The following is a 19525-nucleotide window of genomic DNA, read 5'->3' as shown; positions in this document are numbered from 1 at the left end:
GCATTCTGAGATGGAATCAGATCCAATGAGAAGAAAACAACATGCTAGTTCTCAACTCCATTCTGCCCTCTTTAAAATTACTTTAATACAGATACGGATACAATGGGGGGGGGGAGCTTTCCAGATCTGGATGCATGGGGGAAATTAAATCCCTTAAAAGTGACATCTGGTCAGGAGCCTGACATTGTCCCACGCTCTTCTGGGTTGGAAGGCAAATTGGGGGATGCACACATAGATGGGGTGTCTTTAATCAATGAAACTGAAGAGCTGAAGCCATGGACAGGCGAGAGGCTGCTGCTCACAGCACCCCTTCTCAGAATTCTTTCAGTGCTAAATGAGTGACTTTCAGCTTAGAATCATAGAATCCCTACAGTGCAGAAGGAGGTCATTCAGCCCATTAAGTCTGTACCAACCACAATTCCACCCAGACCCCACACATCCACCCCGCTAACCCCCCGACACTAGAGTCAATTTATCATAGCCAATCAGCCTAACGCAAATCTTTGGACTGTGGGAAGAAACCGGAGCACCCGGAGGAAACCCACGCAGAGATGGGGAGAATGTGCAAACTCCTCGGAGGCCAGAATTGAACCCGGGTCCCTTGCGCTGTGAGGCATCAGTGTTAACCACTGTGCCACCGTGCCGCCCAGCTTCTTGGAAGTCACTTCACCTGTCTCGCATTTACTCACCCTCAGCTGCACTTCCCTGTTGCTAGCTTTCAGCATGGTATGGGGTTGCTAATACAACTCTATTTTGCATCTCTGATGAAGAGCAAGAGACGTAGCAGCACCAGCAGCCTTCTCCTTAACCTGTTGCTGCTCAGTTGAGCAGATGGTGGACACAAGAGATGCAGCTCTAAGGAGGCAAGATCCCAACATAGGATCTAAGTGCAGAGGATCAACCCTCTCAACTTGTCTCAGGAGGCTCAGGTTTTCACGGCAGGTCGCTGCTGACATTTGCAGCATCCTGGAATAAGACCTCCGGAGTTAGCCAGGTGGGCACACAATGGCAGTGGCCATCTGCTGGCTGTCACTGGAGGACCAGCCCAGCCCCCAAAGCCAGGTCTTTGCCTCTCCCCAAGTTGTGTGCTGTCTTCTCCTGCAGGGAGAGAAAGCAGAGTGTTAAATGTTAGTAATAACTTGTGTGGCTAGCAAGGATATTTGTGGAGGATGTCTGTGTGCCAAAGGTGTGAGTGTTGACTAATCAGATGGGAATGTTAGGTGGTGTCTGGAGAGAGGAATGAGTGCAGCTACAAGAAGTGTTGTTCTAAGCAGTGCTGTGCAGGAGAGTGCTGAGAAAATCAGAGTGTGTGTACACAGGGGGAAGCGTGCAGGGTGAAGATCCTGCCTCCCTCTGATCAAGTCTGGGTTAGAAAGGCTGCTCAGAGACCAATTGAGCCATTCAGTAGCCTCTTCCAGGCCTTGTCCCAGTGGCAGATGGGGCTCGCTATCCAGGGAGGCCATCCAGCAAACCCTGACTCTATGCTCAATCAAGGAATTAGCATCAGGAACGGGGTGCCCCACAGGCAATCACTCCCTGCCCTTGCTTCCAGCTTTCCGAGATACGGGGAATCAGATGGAGGGTGTCAGTGGTGCAAGGTTATAGCAACTGTCTTCAACTGCCACCTGTAATGAGAGTTCAGTCATGATGGAGAAGTGTTTTGAGTAATGGCAGTCCTGACACTTGAACCAACAATATTATTCTAGTCTATATGTATCGTGGAATTGCTGGTTTTAATAATCGCAGCTTTTTTCATGGTTGACTTTTTTCAAAGTTTTTTAAATCTTATGTTGACTGAAGACCTGGATTTCTATTCCAAGTTGGGACCTTGCAGCTCTATTTGTAGCAGTCTACACAGTACAATTTCAATCATGACTGTGGCAAAATTTGAGTATTTACCAGCGTGAGGCTTTTGTTGAATTTTATCACAAATGTTAGATGTAGAATAAAGGCACACTTGATAATTATGTTTTTTGTTTCTCCCTTCTTGAAGATGATGAAGGACCAGTTATGAGCAGCGACTCAGATACTTCATTGATTCTGGCTGTTGAAGTTGGACTTTCAGACATAGAGCTCTCCACTGACCAGGACTGTGAGGAGGTGAAATCCTGAGAAGGGTGAATTCTGTCTCTGGATATGGATCAGGCAAAGCCCACAGTGTGACTGAAACAATGTCCAGTGCACTCAGAACTGGGATGATTGTGAGAGCAATAGCGACAATCGTTTACTCTTCCTTATACACAGATTCTTTAGCATTGGATGTCTTTCTCTTCACAAGGACGCTGCAAGCTTATCTCTTGCCCTCATTCCTATATTTAAAAAAGCTGTTAACACAACTCAGTGACTGAGATGAAGAAAATAACAATTTTATGTTGTTTACTTTTTGTTTTATACTGTCAATGATGGTCAACAGTTTGTGTTTTTAAGTTTATTTTTGCGACTGACTCCAGCTTTTCCAGAGTTTGATCCAAAAATATTTTTATTAAAAGGATTGATCCTGGAATCACTGCCTCAACACTAAAACATTCAGTCGGTGCTTTTAAGTTATGAACTGAATTTTAAAGTTGGTTCCAAGTCCTGCACTCCTGTGAATCACTAGTTTTTTTTGTGTGGTCAGCTTTAAGTAAAGTTTGTTTTGCTCAGTAAATATTCAAAGCAGTGGCTTGCAGGTACTGAAAAGACTGCTAGAAATTCGTCTGCCAGCTCTTAACATATCTTTGCCAATAGAAGTGTTAGCATTGATATTGTGCAGGTATGTTGTATGTGTGCATATATATTACGTATATATAATGTATCTAAAATATATACACACACACTGTGCTCTGATGGTAATTTAGACGGAGTGAATGTTCCAGCTTGCACTCTAAGAATTCACGGTAGCCTGGGTTGTGTGAATGGTTCACATCTGACATTCCCCCAAGTTTTTTGGCATTGTGGCTATTAACACACACAGCTGAGAAAGTGGCCAAATAGGTTAAACCACAAGCTTTAATGGCTTTTAGGGGATTGAAGTCTAAGTTAATTTTATTCTTTAGCGACATGCTTTACACCAACCAACCTCAGCCAAAATATAATTTACGTTATAATGTGCTTCAAAAGAATTTTCTAATATTTTAAGGAATTTGAATTTCAGTTGCTTACATCATCTTTCCTAGCAATAGCTTATTGTACAGTGAAAACATATGAAAATGTATTAGAATTTCAGAATCGATATACCGAGTCCAAATAAATGACTTCTCAAGTCATTAGATTCTACTACAGCCGTTTTATAGATAGATCCTTCCTTTCCACTAAAGGACCCAATAATGTAATAATAATGTTGGAAAAAATATAGAAATTCTCTCTAGATGGAAAGAAAAATACCACAAAGTAGCAGACGTTGTATATTTTTGAAATTATTGTACTGTTTTTGTCCTAAATGTAGATTGTTGACTGTTTAGATATTAGTATTTGAAAAGCAGCAATCTTTTGATAAAGAACAAATGAAAACCCTAGGTTGTCCCAAGGACTGTAACGAGTGTTTATCACATGATGTGCAGACCTTTTAATCACTCCAGTGCATTTTTGTCCTAGAACAGCACAGCTGGAGGCAATGTTGATGGTGCATTGATCTGAAGATTTTCGAACTTCTTGAGATTGCAGTCTGGAGGGTTGATATTGAAAGGAAACATGTTAACGTATATAGATCCAGGATTAGACCGGACAGGAGATAGAGCACAGCAGACGCTTTAGCAGCATTCTATTTGCTGCTTGAGTTTGATGATAATGTTAAAAATGCAAACATGCTAATGAATTATGGAAATGCAGTTGACTGAAAGTCATCTGATAATGAAATGTGTCTGATATGAGCTTTTGGAAACATTAAAATGTTTTTTTAAAACTCCAACAAAAGATTAGGGTTTCTTACATTACTGATGGAAAAATGTATGAGTGCAGTTGAAGAATCTTAGTCCAAATAGATAGGATAACAAATCAGTGTCATTCGTAATGTTAAATAAGCCACTTTCTTCCTCATTCGTTCATGTTTTTTGTACCATAGGAAAATCATTTAACCCGTTTCCTCTTTAAGAAAAATAATACTTCAAACAGTCACATGCTTTGATCCTTATGAGGCTTTGCTGAAGAGCTGCACTCTAGTTAACTTTTCACCTGTCAGGAGTAAATCTCCAAATTGTTTTCTGCACCAGAAAGAGTTTGAATTGCTGCCCAAGTGTTTCTTATTGCTATAAACAGTTTCAGCTGTTCTCCTCCAGTTGCAAGGCTTTCAGAGAAATGTTTGAGTGGTTGCACTTTAATTTTACTTCGGTTTTAGTCTACAAAATATTTGCATCATTTTCCAGCAGTGCCATTTTATGTTGCATCCCATGAAACTGTGCCACAAATGGATAAACCCTGAGGATTAGGTGCTAGCTGGAGTTGTACAGGGAATCAGTGTTTTGGACCTCTGCTGTTTCTAATTTACATAGATTCGCTGGGGTGTGATACCAACTGCAAGATTGTAAACTTTTTGGATGATACAAAAGCAGGAAAGTTAGTAAAAACTAAAGTTGCAGCTAAGATATGCAGAATCGTAGAATAGTTTACAGGTGATACAAATTTTTCCCATGTCGATGATTGTGATGGAAAAAATATGTAGTCTGCGGGAAGATATCAATGGACTAGTCAGGCGGGCAGAAAAATGACTAATGAGAATTTGTGCGGTAATGCATTTGAGGAGGTCAAACGAGGCAAGGGAATAAACAATGAATGGTAGGATTCTGAGGAGTGCAAAGAGACAACGCAGTCTGTGTCTATGATTAGTGAAAGTGGCAAGGCAAGCAAATAATGTGGCCAAGAAGGCATGTAGGAGGCTTTTCTGTATTGGACAAGGTCTAGCTATAAGAGTAGGGAGGTTTTATTAGAACGATATAAAACTGAGCTAGCATTGTGCCTATAGTTCTGGTCAATGCACTGCAGAAAGGATATGATCATATTCAAAAGGGAATAGAGAAGTTTTACACGGTTATTACCATGAATGGAGAACTCTAGCAACGAGGAATGATTGGATAGGCAGGAATCGTTTCCTTTGTAGAGGAGGCTAAGGAGAGATTTAGTTGAGAGGTACAGATGGAGTAGATAGGCAGTGTCTATTTCCATGACTAGAGAGATTAAGTACCAGGAGACAAATATTTAAAGTAATTGACAGATGCTTGGGAGTAATATTTTCACCCAGTTTGTGGTGGATGTCTGGAACTCTTTCCTTGAGAGTAGAGACAGAAATCTTGCATCACACCTTTTTTGGCTGACATGGGCATGATGGGATGAATTGACTCCTACGCTGTAAATCCATCCTTTTTCCTATGATTTTTCCTATCTCCACACTTATTCCTGTCTTAGCAGATGGATTTTGCTTGACCATTAGAAGTTGATGCAGGCTACCACAATGGTAAAACTGAAGTTTTCTTGGTATTGAGTCACTTAGGGCACCAAAATTAAAACAAACAGGAATTGTCTACAGCAACATTCCCTTAGAACAATGTCTTGCACCAAGCCTTAAAGAAGGTACTGGGGGAAGAAAGATTCTCTAGCATTGGTCATAGGTTGAACTTGCCTTCAGGATTAGCTGCCATGCCAAAACTGGCATTGATACATTGACCAGAGTATCCTGCTTGTAGCAGTATTAGTTACTTGCCCAAAGGCCATTATCTCAACTTCAAACGGGTGTCAATCCACATTGACTCTTAGCACCAAGCCCTAATCAAATGCAGCTCCACCCATAGCACTGCATTGTTCCACTTACATTATTCTCGGACAAGGAAAGACAAATCATTTTAACAGGAGTGCACACTCAACCATTTTTTGCTTTAGGAATTTCCACAAGGGTTCCTTTTACATCGATCTCAACAGTCAATAAAGTCTTTCCTACTGTATGGCTATCGTGGCTAAATTAGTTGGGAACACTTTTTCACTGCCTATCCACTTAGACTTCTATGAAGCACTTGTATGCTCCAATGTGGCAACCTTGCCAGTGGATGCCAGGACAGCACCAGTTTTGCCTCAGGCATTCCGACCATGCCTTTTGCTAAGTAATGTTAAGACAGCATTATTTGTTGCTGCACTTTATCATTTTCTTAAAAAGAGGAACAGGCAGCTGAGAGGAAGTAAAAAGAGGACGAAGAACTCGGAATTACACACCACTTACAAGCCTTGATAGGAATACTCACTCATTCAAGGACTTCATTGCCTGGATTTCCTTACAACCGGCAATTCAAGCCCGGATGCACTTCAGTATTCGCAAAGAAACCATGCTGGACCTACCAAGTATGGCCATTGGTGCCCAGCACAAACAGACTACTGTGACCAATCATCCGTCCCTTTTTGACAGCTTCTTTTTACCAGTAGTTTTCTAGGTTGAGTCACAAAGTTCGGCAACTTATTTATTCAAGTTTCAGTTTCTCCTAAGAAGGAATTGAAACAAATGGATAACTTTACTTGCTTTGCTGGCCGTCTACCAGGATCATTGGGTAAAGTTTGGGTTCCTAAGAAGCTTGTGCTCCAGATGACTTTTTTCATTTTGAATTAGAGTCCATGTTCTTTAGTATCAACTCATTTTGCTAGGAAGAATGAGGAGAGGCAATATGAAACATACAATTCTATTGAAGCACTGAAGCAGAACAACCTGGAGTATATCTGCACAAATCATTAAAGGTGGTAGGGCAGATTGAGAATGCGTTTAATAAAGCATACATGATCCTGACCTTTATAAGTAGGGACATAGAGTATAAAAGCAAGGAAGTTATGATAAACCTGTATCAAACACTGGCTTGGCCTCAAATAGAGCCAAGTGTGTTCTGGGCACCACACTTTAGGAAGGATGTGAAGGCATTAGAGAGGGTGCAGAAAGGATCCACAAAAATGGTTCCAGGTGTGAGAACTTTAGTTATGTAGCTAGATTGAAGAGGTTCGGGCTGTTCTTCGAGAAAATGAGATTAAGAGGAGATCTGATGGAGGTGTTCAAAACCATGAGGGGTCTGGATGAAGTAAAAATGAGAAACTATTTCTGTTGACAGAAGAATGATGAACCAAGGGATGCCAATTTAGGGTGATTGGCAAAGAAAATAATGGCGATATTAAAAAAAAGTTTAACGTAGCGAGTGGTATGCACAACCTGAGAGTGTGGTAGGACAGGTTCATTTATAGCTTTCAAAGAGAATTACCTGAAGAGTAAAAATTTACAGTGCTATGGGGAAAAGGCAGGGGGTTTGGGACAAGGTGAGTCACTGCTATGCTCTAACTATTCTAGTTCTAGCCTACGATCAATGTTGATTTTTCTTTGTCTCAGAATGAAACGTTTTGAGGAATTGCATTCAATCCTTCAACTTTGTAACAGTCTTTATCCTCCGATAATCTGTCTTTGCACAATGGTCAGTCTTAAACAGAGTTTACATTTATTTTATCTCAAAAAGACTTTTGTTTAAATAGGGGTTTAAAAAAAACAGAAGTTAAATGTTTTTAAATATTTGAGCACTTGTAGATTTGACTTTAATTCTGAATTGTTCGATCTTGACTAAAAATTTATTATGTTTTAAAATCCCTGAAAATCAGGTTCTCCCAAACATTGAGGCTGATCTGTTTAAATGCAAATTGGAGTCACTGTGATTGGAAATAGCACTAAATATGTTGTGGCTGAAGTAGAGTTATGTTTAACCATATATTTTGCATGTGACTTTTTAACAGCATCAGCTGCTTCTTTTCCAAATTGATCATATCAAATTGTTGAACATAATGCTGAAACTCTTCTTTCACCAAATCTTATTCAGCAGCCTGTGTACCAATCATAATCTCTTGTAATTGTTCAGTCAAATTAAATTCAAGATTTCCCATCAGAAAGCTTATTTTGGGTAAACATGTAGGTAGATTTTTGAATATTGTATGTGTGCTTTACCAGAAAAATCCTGTTTCTTATTAAGGGCCAGATAAAACCTAATTAAATTTAGAATGTTAAACGACAGTACTTGTAAGCTTATTATTTTCTTAACTATCCAGGTAACTATACTGAAGTTTTATATTTTTTTTATCATCAAAGCCTATTTATCTAGTAGTATGGTGTGTCAGTATTCCAGTATTCAATGCTATTAAGAAGATAGATGTAGGTTGATAATTTTAATTCATTGATAACAAGTAGCCTTGGTAGAAATCTGGGGATACTTTGCTGGACCGATTGAACTTGGGTCTGCAGGGAGAGATGAAAGATGAGGGGCGGATAGGAATTATGTCAAGGTTTAGAAAGAAGTTAAGCATGATTCACATAAAAATAACATTACATTTTCTTGTGACTATACTTCAAACTCTTGATTATTCAAGCATGCCTCTAGTAGACCACTTGTTTCGTAATAGTCGCTGAGGATTATGGTTCACTTCAAACTGTGGTTTGCATTTTGAACCATGTTGTCCTATTCTATACTGTCCACGTTGCAAAATGTTCTAATGGCTTAATGTAGAAACAAATGAACACAAAACATACATTTGTATCTAGGTCAATTCTGGAATGTATTGCAGGTCGAGTATCCTTTATCTGTAAATCTGAAAGCCAAACCCACTCAAAACCACACTTTTTTAACGTTAGCGTGAGAAGTTTAGTTTGTCTGCACTGTTTACTTTGCAATTTTTGCGGTGAATATGTCAAAATGAAACGTTTTTAGGCACCCTACATTCGTTATTCAGCGATACATACTTTTCTAGCCATTTTATTTACTTTAGACTATTGCTAGCCTATGCTTAGGCTATTGCGATGTAAATTTATCAAAATTATTTGAAATCCAAAATGCAGTTGGTCCAGAGGAATTCAGATAAAGCATACGTGACCTGTACTTATAAAAAATGCAGATATTCTTGTGTATTAATTTTGAATTGCTCTTTTGTATGAACATTTCTACAACCATTCAATGGAGAAGGCACTTCTTAGTTCCTCAGGCAAGAAGAATATTTCTGTGAACATAGAAGAATTCAGTACATTATAAATGGTTAATAATACAATCACTTTGTAGCTGTTTATTGCAATATCATTTACATAGCAAACTCATTTCAATCCACACTTGACAAATCTTTTTAAAATAAATATACATGGTACATGCATTCTACTTGAATATGTCAGGATAGTATTTTTCCATAGGTCATTTAAATGATTTTTAATTACATTGTATGTTACAAACGATATTTCCTGAAATGATTTTTTAAACACATTTCAAAAGCAATTTGTTTTTCCTTAGCGGGTGTAAGAATGTGAGATCTGCATTCACCAAAGAATCACCAGTTTGTCTTCATAACACTGCGGAAGATAACTTGTAAATAGATTTTCTTATTGGTTTCTTTTAAATAAAATTTAGTTTGGTCAACTATAACTTTGTTCCAAAAACATTTCAACCTATATCTTCATAGTGCTTTGCAAAGGTGCCAAGAAATGTTTTTTTGAAAAAAATTAAAAGCAGAAGGCACTTGGCTTCTGTTTCTTGTACTGACAGAAAATATTTCGGTTTAGTGTTCTCTTAGGTGCATTATTTGTGCATGGGAGTCAATAAAACAGCACGCTGACCAGTATTTCAGTAAGTTTTAATCTTTGCATAGAATTTTACAGCCCAAGAAGAGGGAATTTAGCTTAACAGATCTGTAGTTTATTACCACTTGAATGATGCCACCAACTTAACTACCAGAATTAAAGAAACATCTTTCGATTGAAACAGTACTTGTAATTTCCTCTAAATCTGACCACTGTAACAGGAGAACCTTATACAATTTCTTTGTTTGCCTACTCAAAACAAGGTTTCAAATATGTCTGCAAAAACCATGGCCAATAGCTATAAAATGTTACTGGCTTTCTGGAAATGCCATTATAAAACTCCAAAAGCAGCACGTGTTGTGTAATACATTAAAAAAGTTAAATAAGCTTATTTTGTGTCTGACTTCAGTGCATTAAGCTTGAGTCATGTCACAGTTTATGGGTAAATTAGATCAGTTCACATTTCCCATTATGTTGATTTGTTAACAAACACAATGGTCTTGGTCTAACACACTGCCATCTGCAGCCGTGCCTGGGTGTTACTTAATTTGATTTCATCCAACATACAAATATTAAAGTAGAATTTCTGACACGTGGGATGGACAAATTTATAATTTAGATCCATATCTTGCAAAGTATTAACTGCTTAGGTGCAGAATGCCTCCTGCTGTCTGAGAGCAAATACTTGAAGCATTTTTATACAGACACAGGCGACAAGTTAAATGTTGAAGTTGTTCCTTGAATACTACTGATGTATGATATAGAACCATACTTAAGGTTAACATTTCACCTTCCCCTTGCTGCTAAAACCACTCTTACTAGTGCAAGCCTGTTTTACCATCAGGTCAGGAAATGCAGCAGCCAGAAATTATGGATACAACCAGATTGACTGGCTGATCCTGTCTTCTCTGCCCGCACCAGTAATTCAGTTTCATTTAGACTTGGCCATCTTCCAGTACAGTGGTTCCCCATTGTTGTTTACAGGTGTGCGTTTTGTTGAAGAAAAATACAATTTTCTTTCCCTCCACCAACTCAGTTGTGCACTGCCTGGGAAACACCATCTCATACTATTTGTATCGGACTGTTTCAGCCAGTAAAATTGACTGTAGCCCAAGTTCCCAATTTCCAAAGCCCTCACTTTCACCGACATTAGTCTTTACTGTAGGGCAAAGGTGAAAATTAGAAGTATGGTGCTCCTATCTTCTGGAGACCCATCAAAAAAAAAAGTTGCATTGTACAAATCAAACCATTTCTGGTAACAAACAAGTGGAATTAAGTTACCATTCAATGCCAGATTGCTGCTATAAATGGGGTGTTAATGATCCATAAATGAGAGGAGATTGGTCCAGATTTGCTATTTTTGAAAGTGCCATGTCTGACCTTTCTTTTCAGTGTGGTTGGTTCCTATGTATATGGTTCATTTTTTTTATCAATTCATCAGGTTCCCTCCCATACACTTAGCTTTTTTCCCCCAATCTCTTATTTATCAAAGGATGTTAAAGATGACTCCATGTAATCCAAGTTTAGCAGAATGTGGTAGGTCATTGGTTATGTAATGCAACAAGATTCATTGATTGCCTTAAGTTTAACTGATTAGAAGATGTGGGTTTATTTGTTTTGATGCAGCTCGCTGTATTGTTTGGTTAGGCTGCTTTTGTACTCCAAAACATCATTCTAATTAGAAATATCTGTTTTGCTTTCTCAGTGCTATTTTATTTCAAATAAATACTTAGTTTGGTAAAGAGTTAAGCCAAAGTGGCAAATGGATTGCATGATGATAACAGTAGAAATTATTTTTATTTGGCATTTTTCATATGCTGAAGCCTGCAAGATAATAGGCAAAATATTGTGTAGTTGTATTATCAGTTATAATACATTTTCCTCTAGAATTTTCTTTATGTATTGTGTTGGAATTATTTTCTATTTGAAGTGAGTCATTGCTGAAGTATAATGTGTTTCTTCCCCCATATTGCACTTTATATCTTGCAAAAAAAAGCTGGCATCCAAGGATGTTACTGGGGAAAAAGGGATTTGCCTGATACAATCAATGATAAAGCATATTTCTTTTTCAGTTTGCAGTACTTAAAATTGCTTGAACCTGGACTTGATGTTTGTATAAAGGGGGAGGGATTCAATTCAAATGTGGAAACATCCAGTAGCCTATTACTACTATTTTGTTACATAGCAGACAATAAAATGTAAATATGTGCAGCCGTGTTGATATATGTACTAGGTAAGATGTTGCGACTATACAAAATTTAAAAAAATTGATGAATCCCAATAAATTTTAATTGAACGGTTTTCTTAACAAATGAGTTCCATGTTTGTGTTTTGTTTTAACCATATTAGTGGCTCTTAGGACTGCTTCAATATGCAACCTTAATCTTCAAATTATAGGTTATTTATTCATTTGGCAGTGTCCTACTGTCTTTCTTTTTGACTTGCAGCCTGCTTCAATTGATGCAATTGGTTCCTCCAACACCTTGCTTTAACATTTCCATTCAGTGCCACAGATTCTTCACAGCAATGGGCTCTGCAAACAGTTACCTTCACTGTCTTCTATTTTTCACTACGAACTGTGGCTTGATGTATATTCTCAACACACAAGCTCTGTATGACTAAAGATCTATGCACGATCAGATCCTGGTTATCAGAATCTCAAAACTAGCTGCTTCTTGGTGCACAGAGATATTCTCTGCACAGAAGCTCTTGTCCCTTTTATTGGCTAGGGAATGGAAAGTTAGCAGAGAACATTGATGTTATACAAGTGTTGGCTCAGTGATAGCATTTTTGCCTCTTGAGCCAAAAGATTATGGGTTAAAGCCATGCTCCAGAACTTGAATAAATACTTATTTGTGGCTTCATTTGTCATTCTTCACAGAGCTCTTGTCTAAAACAATAGCATTTGGACAAGAAGTACTTCGGCCTTTGGTAAGTAGTAACTTTGGAATTGCTAAACGATTAAAAAGAAACAAAGCACATCTTGTTCAGCTTCTACCATTCTGATTGGAACACATCACAAAGATAATGGCGTTGTTAATTAATTATGGCAATCAATCTCTCTTAATTAGTCTACAACAAACTCAGAGTTGACACAAAACAATATCCAGTCATGGAGAGCTTTGGAAGCCAAAGGTTCAAGGTCACCCTTTTTCACCTAAGCATAGAACACTCAGCATGTCATGTCTCAAAATAGTCATATACTGTGTTGTGTTATTATAATGATAAAATACTTTGGGCTTATTTACTGTGCAACACACGAGGCACTAATCACTCATGGGATTGGGTAAACATACTGTAGGTTCATTTATTAAGACTAGGCACATGTGAACAGTTATACATTTGTATAAAGCTTGAAGACATCAGCTGCATACGTGCTGTGCTCAAAGCAAAAGTGAAACTAAGGGCCCGATTTTACCATTACGTTGTGCCCATTTTCGGGCGCGAAAACTTGGTAAAGTCGGGTGTGAGGCGAGTAGCACGATCCACGCCAGTTCCCCTTTTACCAAGGCCCGAAAATGGCTGCGATCGGGACTGTGCCTGAAACGGGTTAGATGGCCATTTAGATGCATTTGGATACGTTTAAATTGAGTTAATGGGCTGCACACCCAACTTTACCGGCATTTCCACCTTCACTACCACATTCGCCCAACCAGAATCGAGGCAAAACAGACATGCTCCATATAAGTCCGATTCGGGTGCTCCATCAGTGAGAGTTAGTGAGGAGGCAAGTGCCAAGCATCTGACGGCTCTCTGCTTGAGATCATTGGGGGGCGGGGGGGGGGGGAGGTGGGTCCAATGGCTCTCTGCTTGAGATTGGGGGGAGGGAGGGAAGGTGAGTCCACTGCCACTCTGCTTGAGATTGGTGTGGGAGCGTTAAAGGGGGGGGGGGGGGTCCACTGCCACTCTGCCTATGATCAGTGGAGGTGAAAGGGGGTCTGCTGCCACTCTGCCTGATATCGGTGGCTGAAAGTGGGGTCCGCAGCCACTCTGCCTGAGATCGGGGGGGAAGGGAGAGGGTGGATCACTCTGCCTTAGATCGGTGGCGGGGGGGGGAGGGGGGATGGATCACTCTGCCTGAGATTGATGGGGGGGGGGAAGGGGGAGGGTAAATCACTCTGCCTGAGATTGGTGGGGGGGAAGGGGTCCGCTGCCACTCTGCCTGAGATCGGTGGGGGAAAGGGGGGAGGGAGCCGCAATTGGTCTGGGTGGTGGGGGGATGAGGTGGTCAGTAATGTTGGGGGGGTGGGTAAGTGTCTGTGGGGGCCAAGGGGAGGCATTATCCGGCCGGGAGGGATGTGGCAGGGGAACAGCAGTCTCATTTTGTTTCTGCGCATGCGCAGTTGGAGGCGCTAATCGGAGCTGCAGGATTTCGGGCGCATTAAACCCCGCCCATAGGCTTCTGCAGCGCGATTTGGAATCGCTGATATTTTTTCAGGCAGAGTGCATATGGGGGCCTGAGAACGGGTCTAAAAGTCGGATCTGAAACACTTCCAGTTTCAAGTCCGCCCAGCACTTAGAATCAAAATGGTAAAATAGGGCCCTAAGTGGATCGCATGACACATTCCCCTTCTGGTGATGTTGGGGGAGTCCTGCGGAGAGGTGTTGAGGCAGGTCCAATGGGAAGTGGGAGAGTTCTATGGGGGGAATTCCCCAGGGGGTTCAGGGTTGTTGGGCAGAGTCCATGGCAGTGTGGGACTGTACAATAGTTACCCAGTCCTTGGAAATGATTTTAATTCTTCTAACGTTTTCTGGGTTAACCATTGAGGTAACACAGTCAGAATCATCCAAAGTTTACAATTTAACTTGCAATTTTTGGATTGTTCCCAGTACAGGGCAATGACTGGGGGTTGGGGGGTGTGCCCAGTGCATCTTTGCAATACCCTGCCCTAGAGCTCAGAGGTACGGCCCAACAATTCTGGAGATTAATTTTGAATTTACCCCCTTGAAGCGTAGGCCATGTCTTCTGGTTCTACTATTCCAGAAAACATGAAGTAGCTTGTCAGCTACATTAGCTAAATCCTAAAAAAAGTCAGCTATTGCATGATTTTCAACCTTCTCTTTACTTGTAAGAACATGTCCAATTTACATATTTGCTCATCACCCAATTGACAACATGTGCAATTTACATAATCATTCAGTCATCTCAATCATTCTGGTTTCTATTGCTTCAACAGCTGCCAAATCCTTTTTGAACTGTGTCAACCAGAACTGTACACAGTATTCCAGGTGCCATTGCACTAATGACTCATAACGTGGCAGGATTACCCATTTTTGACTCAATGTTAACATTTTAATATCTCTCAGATTCGATTTGCTTTACTCTGATGCATATTGTTACAGTAGCTTCAATTGCTAATCAGGATCCCAAATCTTTTTCATGACGACAGAAACAAAAGTCTCAGATGCCAGCATTATTGATGCTTGAAGCAGTGGTGGGTCACGAGAGATTCTATAACAAGAGCCATGTGGTCATGATACTGCCCCAGCCGGCTATAGAGCACCTTTACCAAAGCCAAAAAGTTGCCTATTGTTGCTGAACTCCTTGCCTATGTAGACAGGCTCTTCAGTATCAATTCAAAGCCACCACAAAGGTTTTTTTTATATGCCATCTGAAGAAAATATTCCAATTTTATTTTCCATCAAAGGACAGTGGGTCAAGCAAATCAAATGTTGAGATGTATTAAAAAGCTGGTGCTTGAGCTGAAATTGAGGTAGTTTTGCCACTTGATAAATCATTGGAATGAAGGACATTTACCAAACCCAGTTAATTACACCCTTTAATCCTTTGCTACCCCCCAAAAAATCAAATAGCCTCTTGAACCTATTTGAACATGTCATTAATTTTCCAGAATAATATATTTTACATATTTTAACTAGAATAATAGAATCAACTGTGGGACTTTTTTTGTTAAATGGGGTTGGAACAACCCAGTTTACACAGAAGCTTTAGTTGCTGCTATCTTGGTCTGGGAATTAGATGAAAGTGTCTGGCAGTATGCAAATACATGTTACATGTATTGCATGTTAAAGCCCCTTTGTGCTTTTTGGTATCAACGTGCAGAAAGAGTAGTGGCTGAGATCTTGGAGCTGGAACACACAGTGTGGTACCAGACAACAAGAAATTTTGCATCAACCCAGCCACTGGCAATGAAGAGAAGCATTCCAGCCACTATCTGTACCGAGGCTGACGTTTGGTGCAAAACAAGTACTAAATTTAATGAAACAACATTGGATAACAGATATTTAGATAGGACACCACAAAATTGTTATTGTGTACCTAGGCTTCCAGAAAACTGTTGACAAAATGCTTTATGAAAGATAATTAATCAGGATTAATTATTACAGATTCAGGATGAAGAAACTTGGAAATAATTAGTAGTCATCAAAGTAAGGTCAAGCTAGATGTAAATATTGAGCAAGGCACACATAGATTGGGTATTGTGAGCACTACTGCTTCTCATTTACATAAATGACCTGATTGTAGAAATGTGATTTAAAGTGGTCAGGTTTGCTGCTGATAACTAACGAGGAGACAACTCTGAAAATTGAAGGAAGCAGCTCAGCAACTACAGAATGAGCAAGACAAAATAAGTGATGAGATTCAAGACGTGAAATTTACCGCAGTCAAGCACAAAATACTGGCGATATGATGGAAAAATAAGCTATATGTTGAAAGGTGCTGCATGAATGGTGCTGAAATTAAGTCAAGGGTGAAGTGGAAATGGGCCATGACTCTTAATGGACTTGACACTTCTAGATGTCTAACCAAGAAATCAAAGTCAATAAAATGTTTAAAAAATATACAATTAAAATTTATACAATCATCTTCCTTCAAGATGAAGAAATTTCCACACATTACAATAATGCCCAGGCAAGGAATTAACTTTGTGGAGGAAGTTGTATAGTACTTTTCCAATCCTTCTTACTTGGTATTGGTCACAATGTGCTGACACTCATGACACAGGCAATTATTTTTGATGCTACGGAAGGCGATGAGGAGGTGTTCTCAGAAGCTGTTATACAAGGTAACGTGCACATTAAAATCTGAGCCACCTTTAAAATATAAGCAAAATACTGTGGATGCTGGAAATCTGAAATAAAAGCAAAATGCAAGATAAATTCAGCACATCTGGCAGTAGCTGTGGAGAGAGAAACTGTTAACACTTTGAGCCCATATCACTCTTCAGAGCTGAAGAGGGGTAGAAGTGTGATGGTTTATATAGCAGGAGAGGGGGATGGGGAAAGTGGAGCAGAATGGAAGGTCGGGGATTAGGTCAGAGTTTGGAGAGATTGACAAAGATGTCATGGTCACAAGACAAAGGGATTGTTAATGGTAGCATTAAAGAAAATACTGGTAGTGGCATGAAGGTAAGAGCAAAATGTGTTAATAGGAGAACAAAGGTCAATGCTCAGTGAAAACAAAACAAAAGAACAAGCAACAAATGGCTCTGGGGAGGGGGTGGTGGAGGTGGGGCTGCATAGGGACAAACGGAAAATAAAAAAAGGGTCAAGATGGAGGAAAAAGGTTACAGTCTGAAGTTGTTGAACTCCATGTTGAGTCCAGAAGATTGTAACTTGCCTAGTCAAAGATGATACGTTTGCATTGGGCATCACTGGAACATGGCAGTGGGCCAAGGATGGACATGTGGGCATGAGAGCAAGATCATGTGTTGAAATAGCAGCCACAGAAAGGTTGGGGTCATGCTTGCAGGCTGAGTAAATGTTCTGCAAAGCAGTTACACAGTCTGCATTTAGTATCCCCGATGTACAGGACACCTCATTGGGAGTAGTGAATACAATGGACCAAATTGAAGCAAATGCAAGTGAAATGCAGCTTCACCTGAAAGGTGTGTTTAGGGCCTTGGACGGTGAGGAGGGAGAGGCAGAGAGGCAGGTGTTGTACCTTCTATGATTGGATGAGAAGGTGCCATGGAAAGAGCATGAAGGGTTTGGGGTGATAAAGGAGGGGACTAGGGTGCCATGGAGGAAGTGGTCCCTATGGAATGCTGATGGGGGGAGGGGGGTGGGTGTTGAAGCCAGGGGGAAGATGTGTTGTGGTGGCACCAAGCTGGAGTTGGCAGAAATGGTGGAGAATGATCCTTTGACCTGACAGACCTGCTGAGTTTTTCTAGCATTTTCTGTTCTTATTTCAGATTTCCAGCATCAGCATTTTGCTTTTATTTTCGTGTTTGATTCACTACCATTTCTCTCCCAGGAATGTTTACCTTGAAGAAGTACTGCTCTTCTCTCTGACTGGATTTCAATCTTTCTCTTTTATTAACATGTCTGCCTTTGTTGCTTTCCATTTCCTCCTGGTGTTTGACAAGGTGTTTACCAGAACTCGCTTCCACAGCCACCTTGACTGCCTCGGTCTCCGACTCACCTCACGTGGATTCTAACTAAAGTTTCATTCCTTATCTTTTGAATCCATCCAGAATTACATGTGGATTTGGAATATGCAACATTCCTCAGATTGCTTTTCCCCCACAACCTGAGATCCACTCTCAATACTGTGCATCGCTATATGTACACACTCAACCTCTTCTCATCCAAAGCCTTAATAAGAATCTTTTTCTCTCCCTTTCAGTCGTGAAGTAATGCAAACTGCAGCAAATTATTGACACCAACATTCATTTGGGACCATTCACACCTTCCCATCCCTCTGACCCCATTCCTCCTTCCAATCCCAGCCCTTGCCGTGTATTCACCATACCCTCTGACCTTCCCTCTGATGCTGAACGTTCTGTGCTCAGCAAAGGACTCTGTTTCCTCCCTCATGTCCTTACCTCAATGAATTATGGACTCGCCACGATGCTGAACTCCTTTCGTTGCCTTTATCTCCATGCTCACTTCTTTGGGCCGAAGACCACCCCCCCACCCCCCCCCCCCCCCCCCAAACCAATTAATGGATCCTTTCATCTGTCCCCAGTCTTCGCCCTCTGCATGGGCCCTACCTGCTCATGTTGTAGGGAGAAATGAGTTCAGCAGGGCAGAAGCAGGGTGATACTATGGATGACATTTGACCATTTTGTGCCTAAGTGCTGGGCGAAACTGGGAGAGTTTCAGATCCGTCTTTTGGGTGTGTTTTTAGGCCTCCCCCCATACGCACTCTGCCTGCAAAATTCTGAGCGAGCCTGTTGCTCATGGCAGAAGCCTGTGGGTGGGGCTTAATGCACCCAAAAGTCTGCAGAGGGAGGTAGCCAGTCTGAAGTAGCTCCCCCCTCTGCAATTGCAGGGACTGTAATGCAGTCTCCCCTACACTGAGCGCAAACAGTCCGCAAGCATGACTCCAACCTTCCTGCGGCTGCCATTTCAACTCTCGTTAGACTGCAATGTTTCAGTGAAGCTCAATGCAAACAAGAGGAAGAATATCTCATCTTTTGGTTCGGCACATTACAGACTTCTGGGCTCAACATTGAGTTCAACAACTTTAGACTGTGGCCCCTCTCCAACTTGACCATTTTTTTGTTTTCTTGGTTTGCCCCCCCTCCCTCCTCCCTTCCCACAGGACCATCGGTTACGTGTTCTTTAATTTTGCTTTCACTGAGCACTGAACTTTTGTAATAATTTCAAAGGCTTCAATTATAAAGGGTTTATTACAAATGATATTTATATAAGACAAGGTTCTGACAACTGTAATACATGTCTACTCGCTCCTCCTCCTGCCAGCACATACCAAATTTATAAACCAAATGATGCTATATTGCATACACACATCAACCAATCCCTTGTGCATTCCCCAAGGGCTTGTCTTCAATGTGCCTTTACCTGTCCCAGTGCCTCTTGGCACTAAGTGTGGTGGGAGGGTGAATGTTATCTTCTGAGAGGGGACATGCTCCATGGAACCATCAACATTCCTCCAGGGTTCACGTGCTGTAATCTTAGTAATATATTGGAGAACAGATTACTGTGTCACCCTGCAAACCCTTTGGACCACCCAGCCATATCTGTGATGGCAGCAGTCCTGAGTTTGAATCACAGCAGTCT

At 40.7% G+C, this 19525-nt stretch overlaps 1 protein-coding gene across 3 annotated transcripts in view; it reads left to right on the top strand.

The window, feature by feature from the left end:
- The window catches only part of rnf150a (ring finger protein 150a), a 117119-nt gene extending 105276 nt beyond the window's left edge, over window positions 1-11843 (top strand). For all 3 annotated transcript variants that reach the window (XM_078210687.1, XM_078210695.1, XM_078210678.1), the window contains one exon: window positions 1994-11843. In XM_078210687.1, coding sequence (XP_078066813.1) covers window positions 1994-1997 — 4 coding nt within the window. In that variant the 3' untranslated portion in view covers window positions 1998-11843. The remainder of the gene's footprint in view (window positions 1-1993) is intronic.
- Window positions 11844-19525: the final 7682 nt, after the last annotated feature.

This window comes from Mustelus asterias, chromosome 1 (assembly GCF_964213995.1).
Source record: "Mustelus asterias chromosome 1, sMusAst1.hap1.1, whole genome shotgun sequence".
Taxonomy (NCBI): domain Eukaryota; kingdom Metazoa; phylum Chordata; class Chondrichthyes; order Carcharhiniformes; family Triakidae; genus Mustelus; species Mustelus asterias.
Note: the sequence above shows the minus strand (reverse complement) of the source record. Positions and strands in the feature narration are given on the sequence as shown.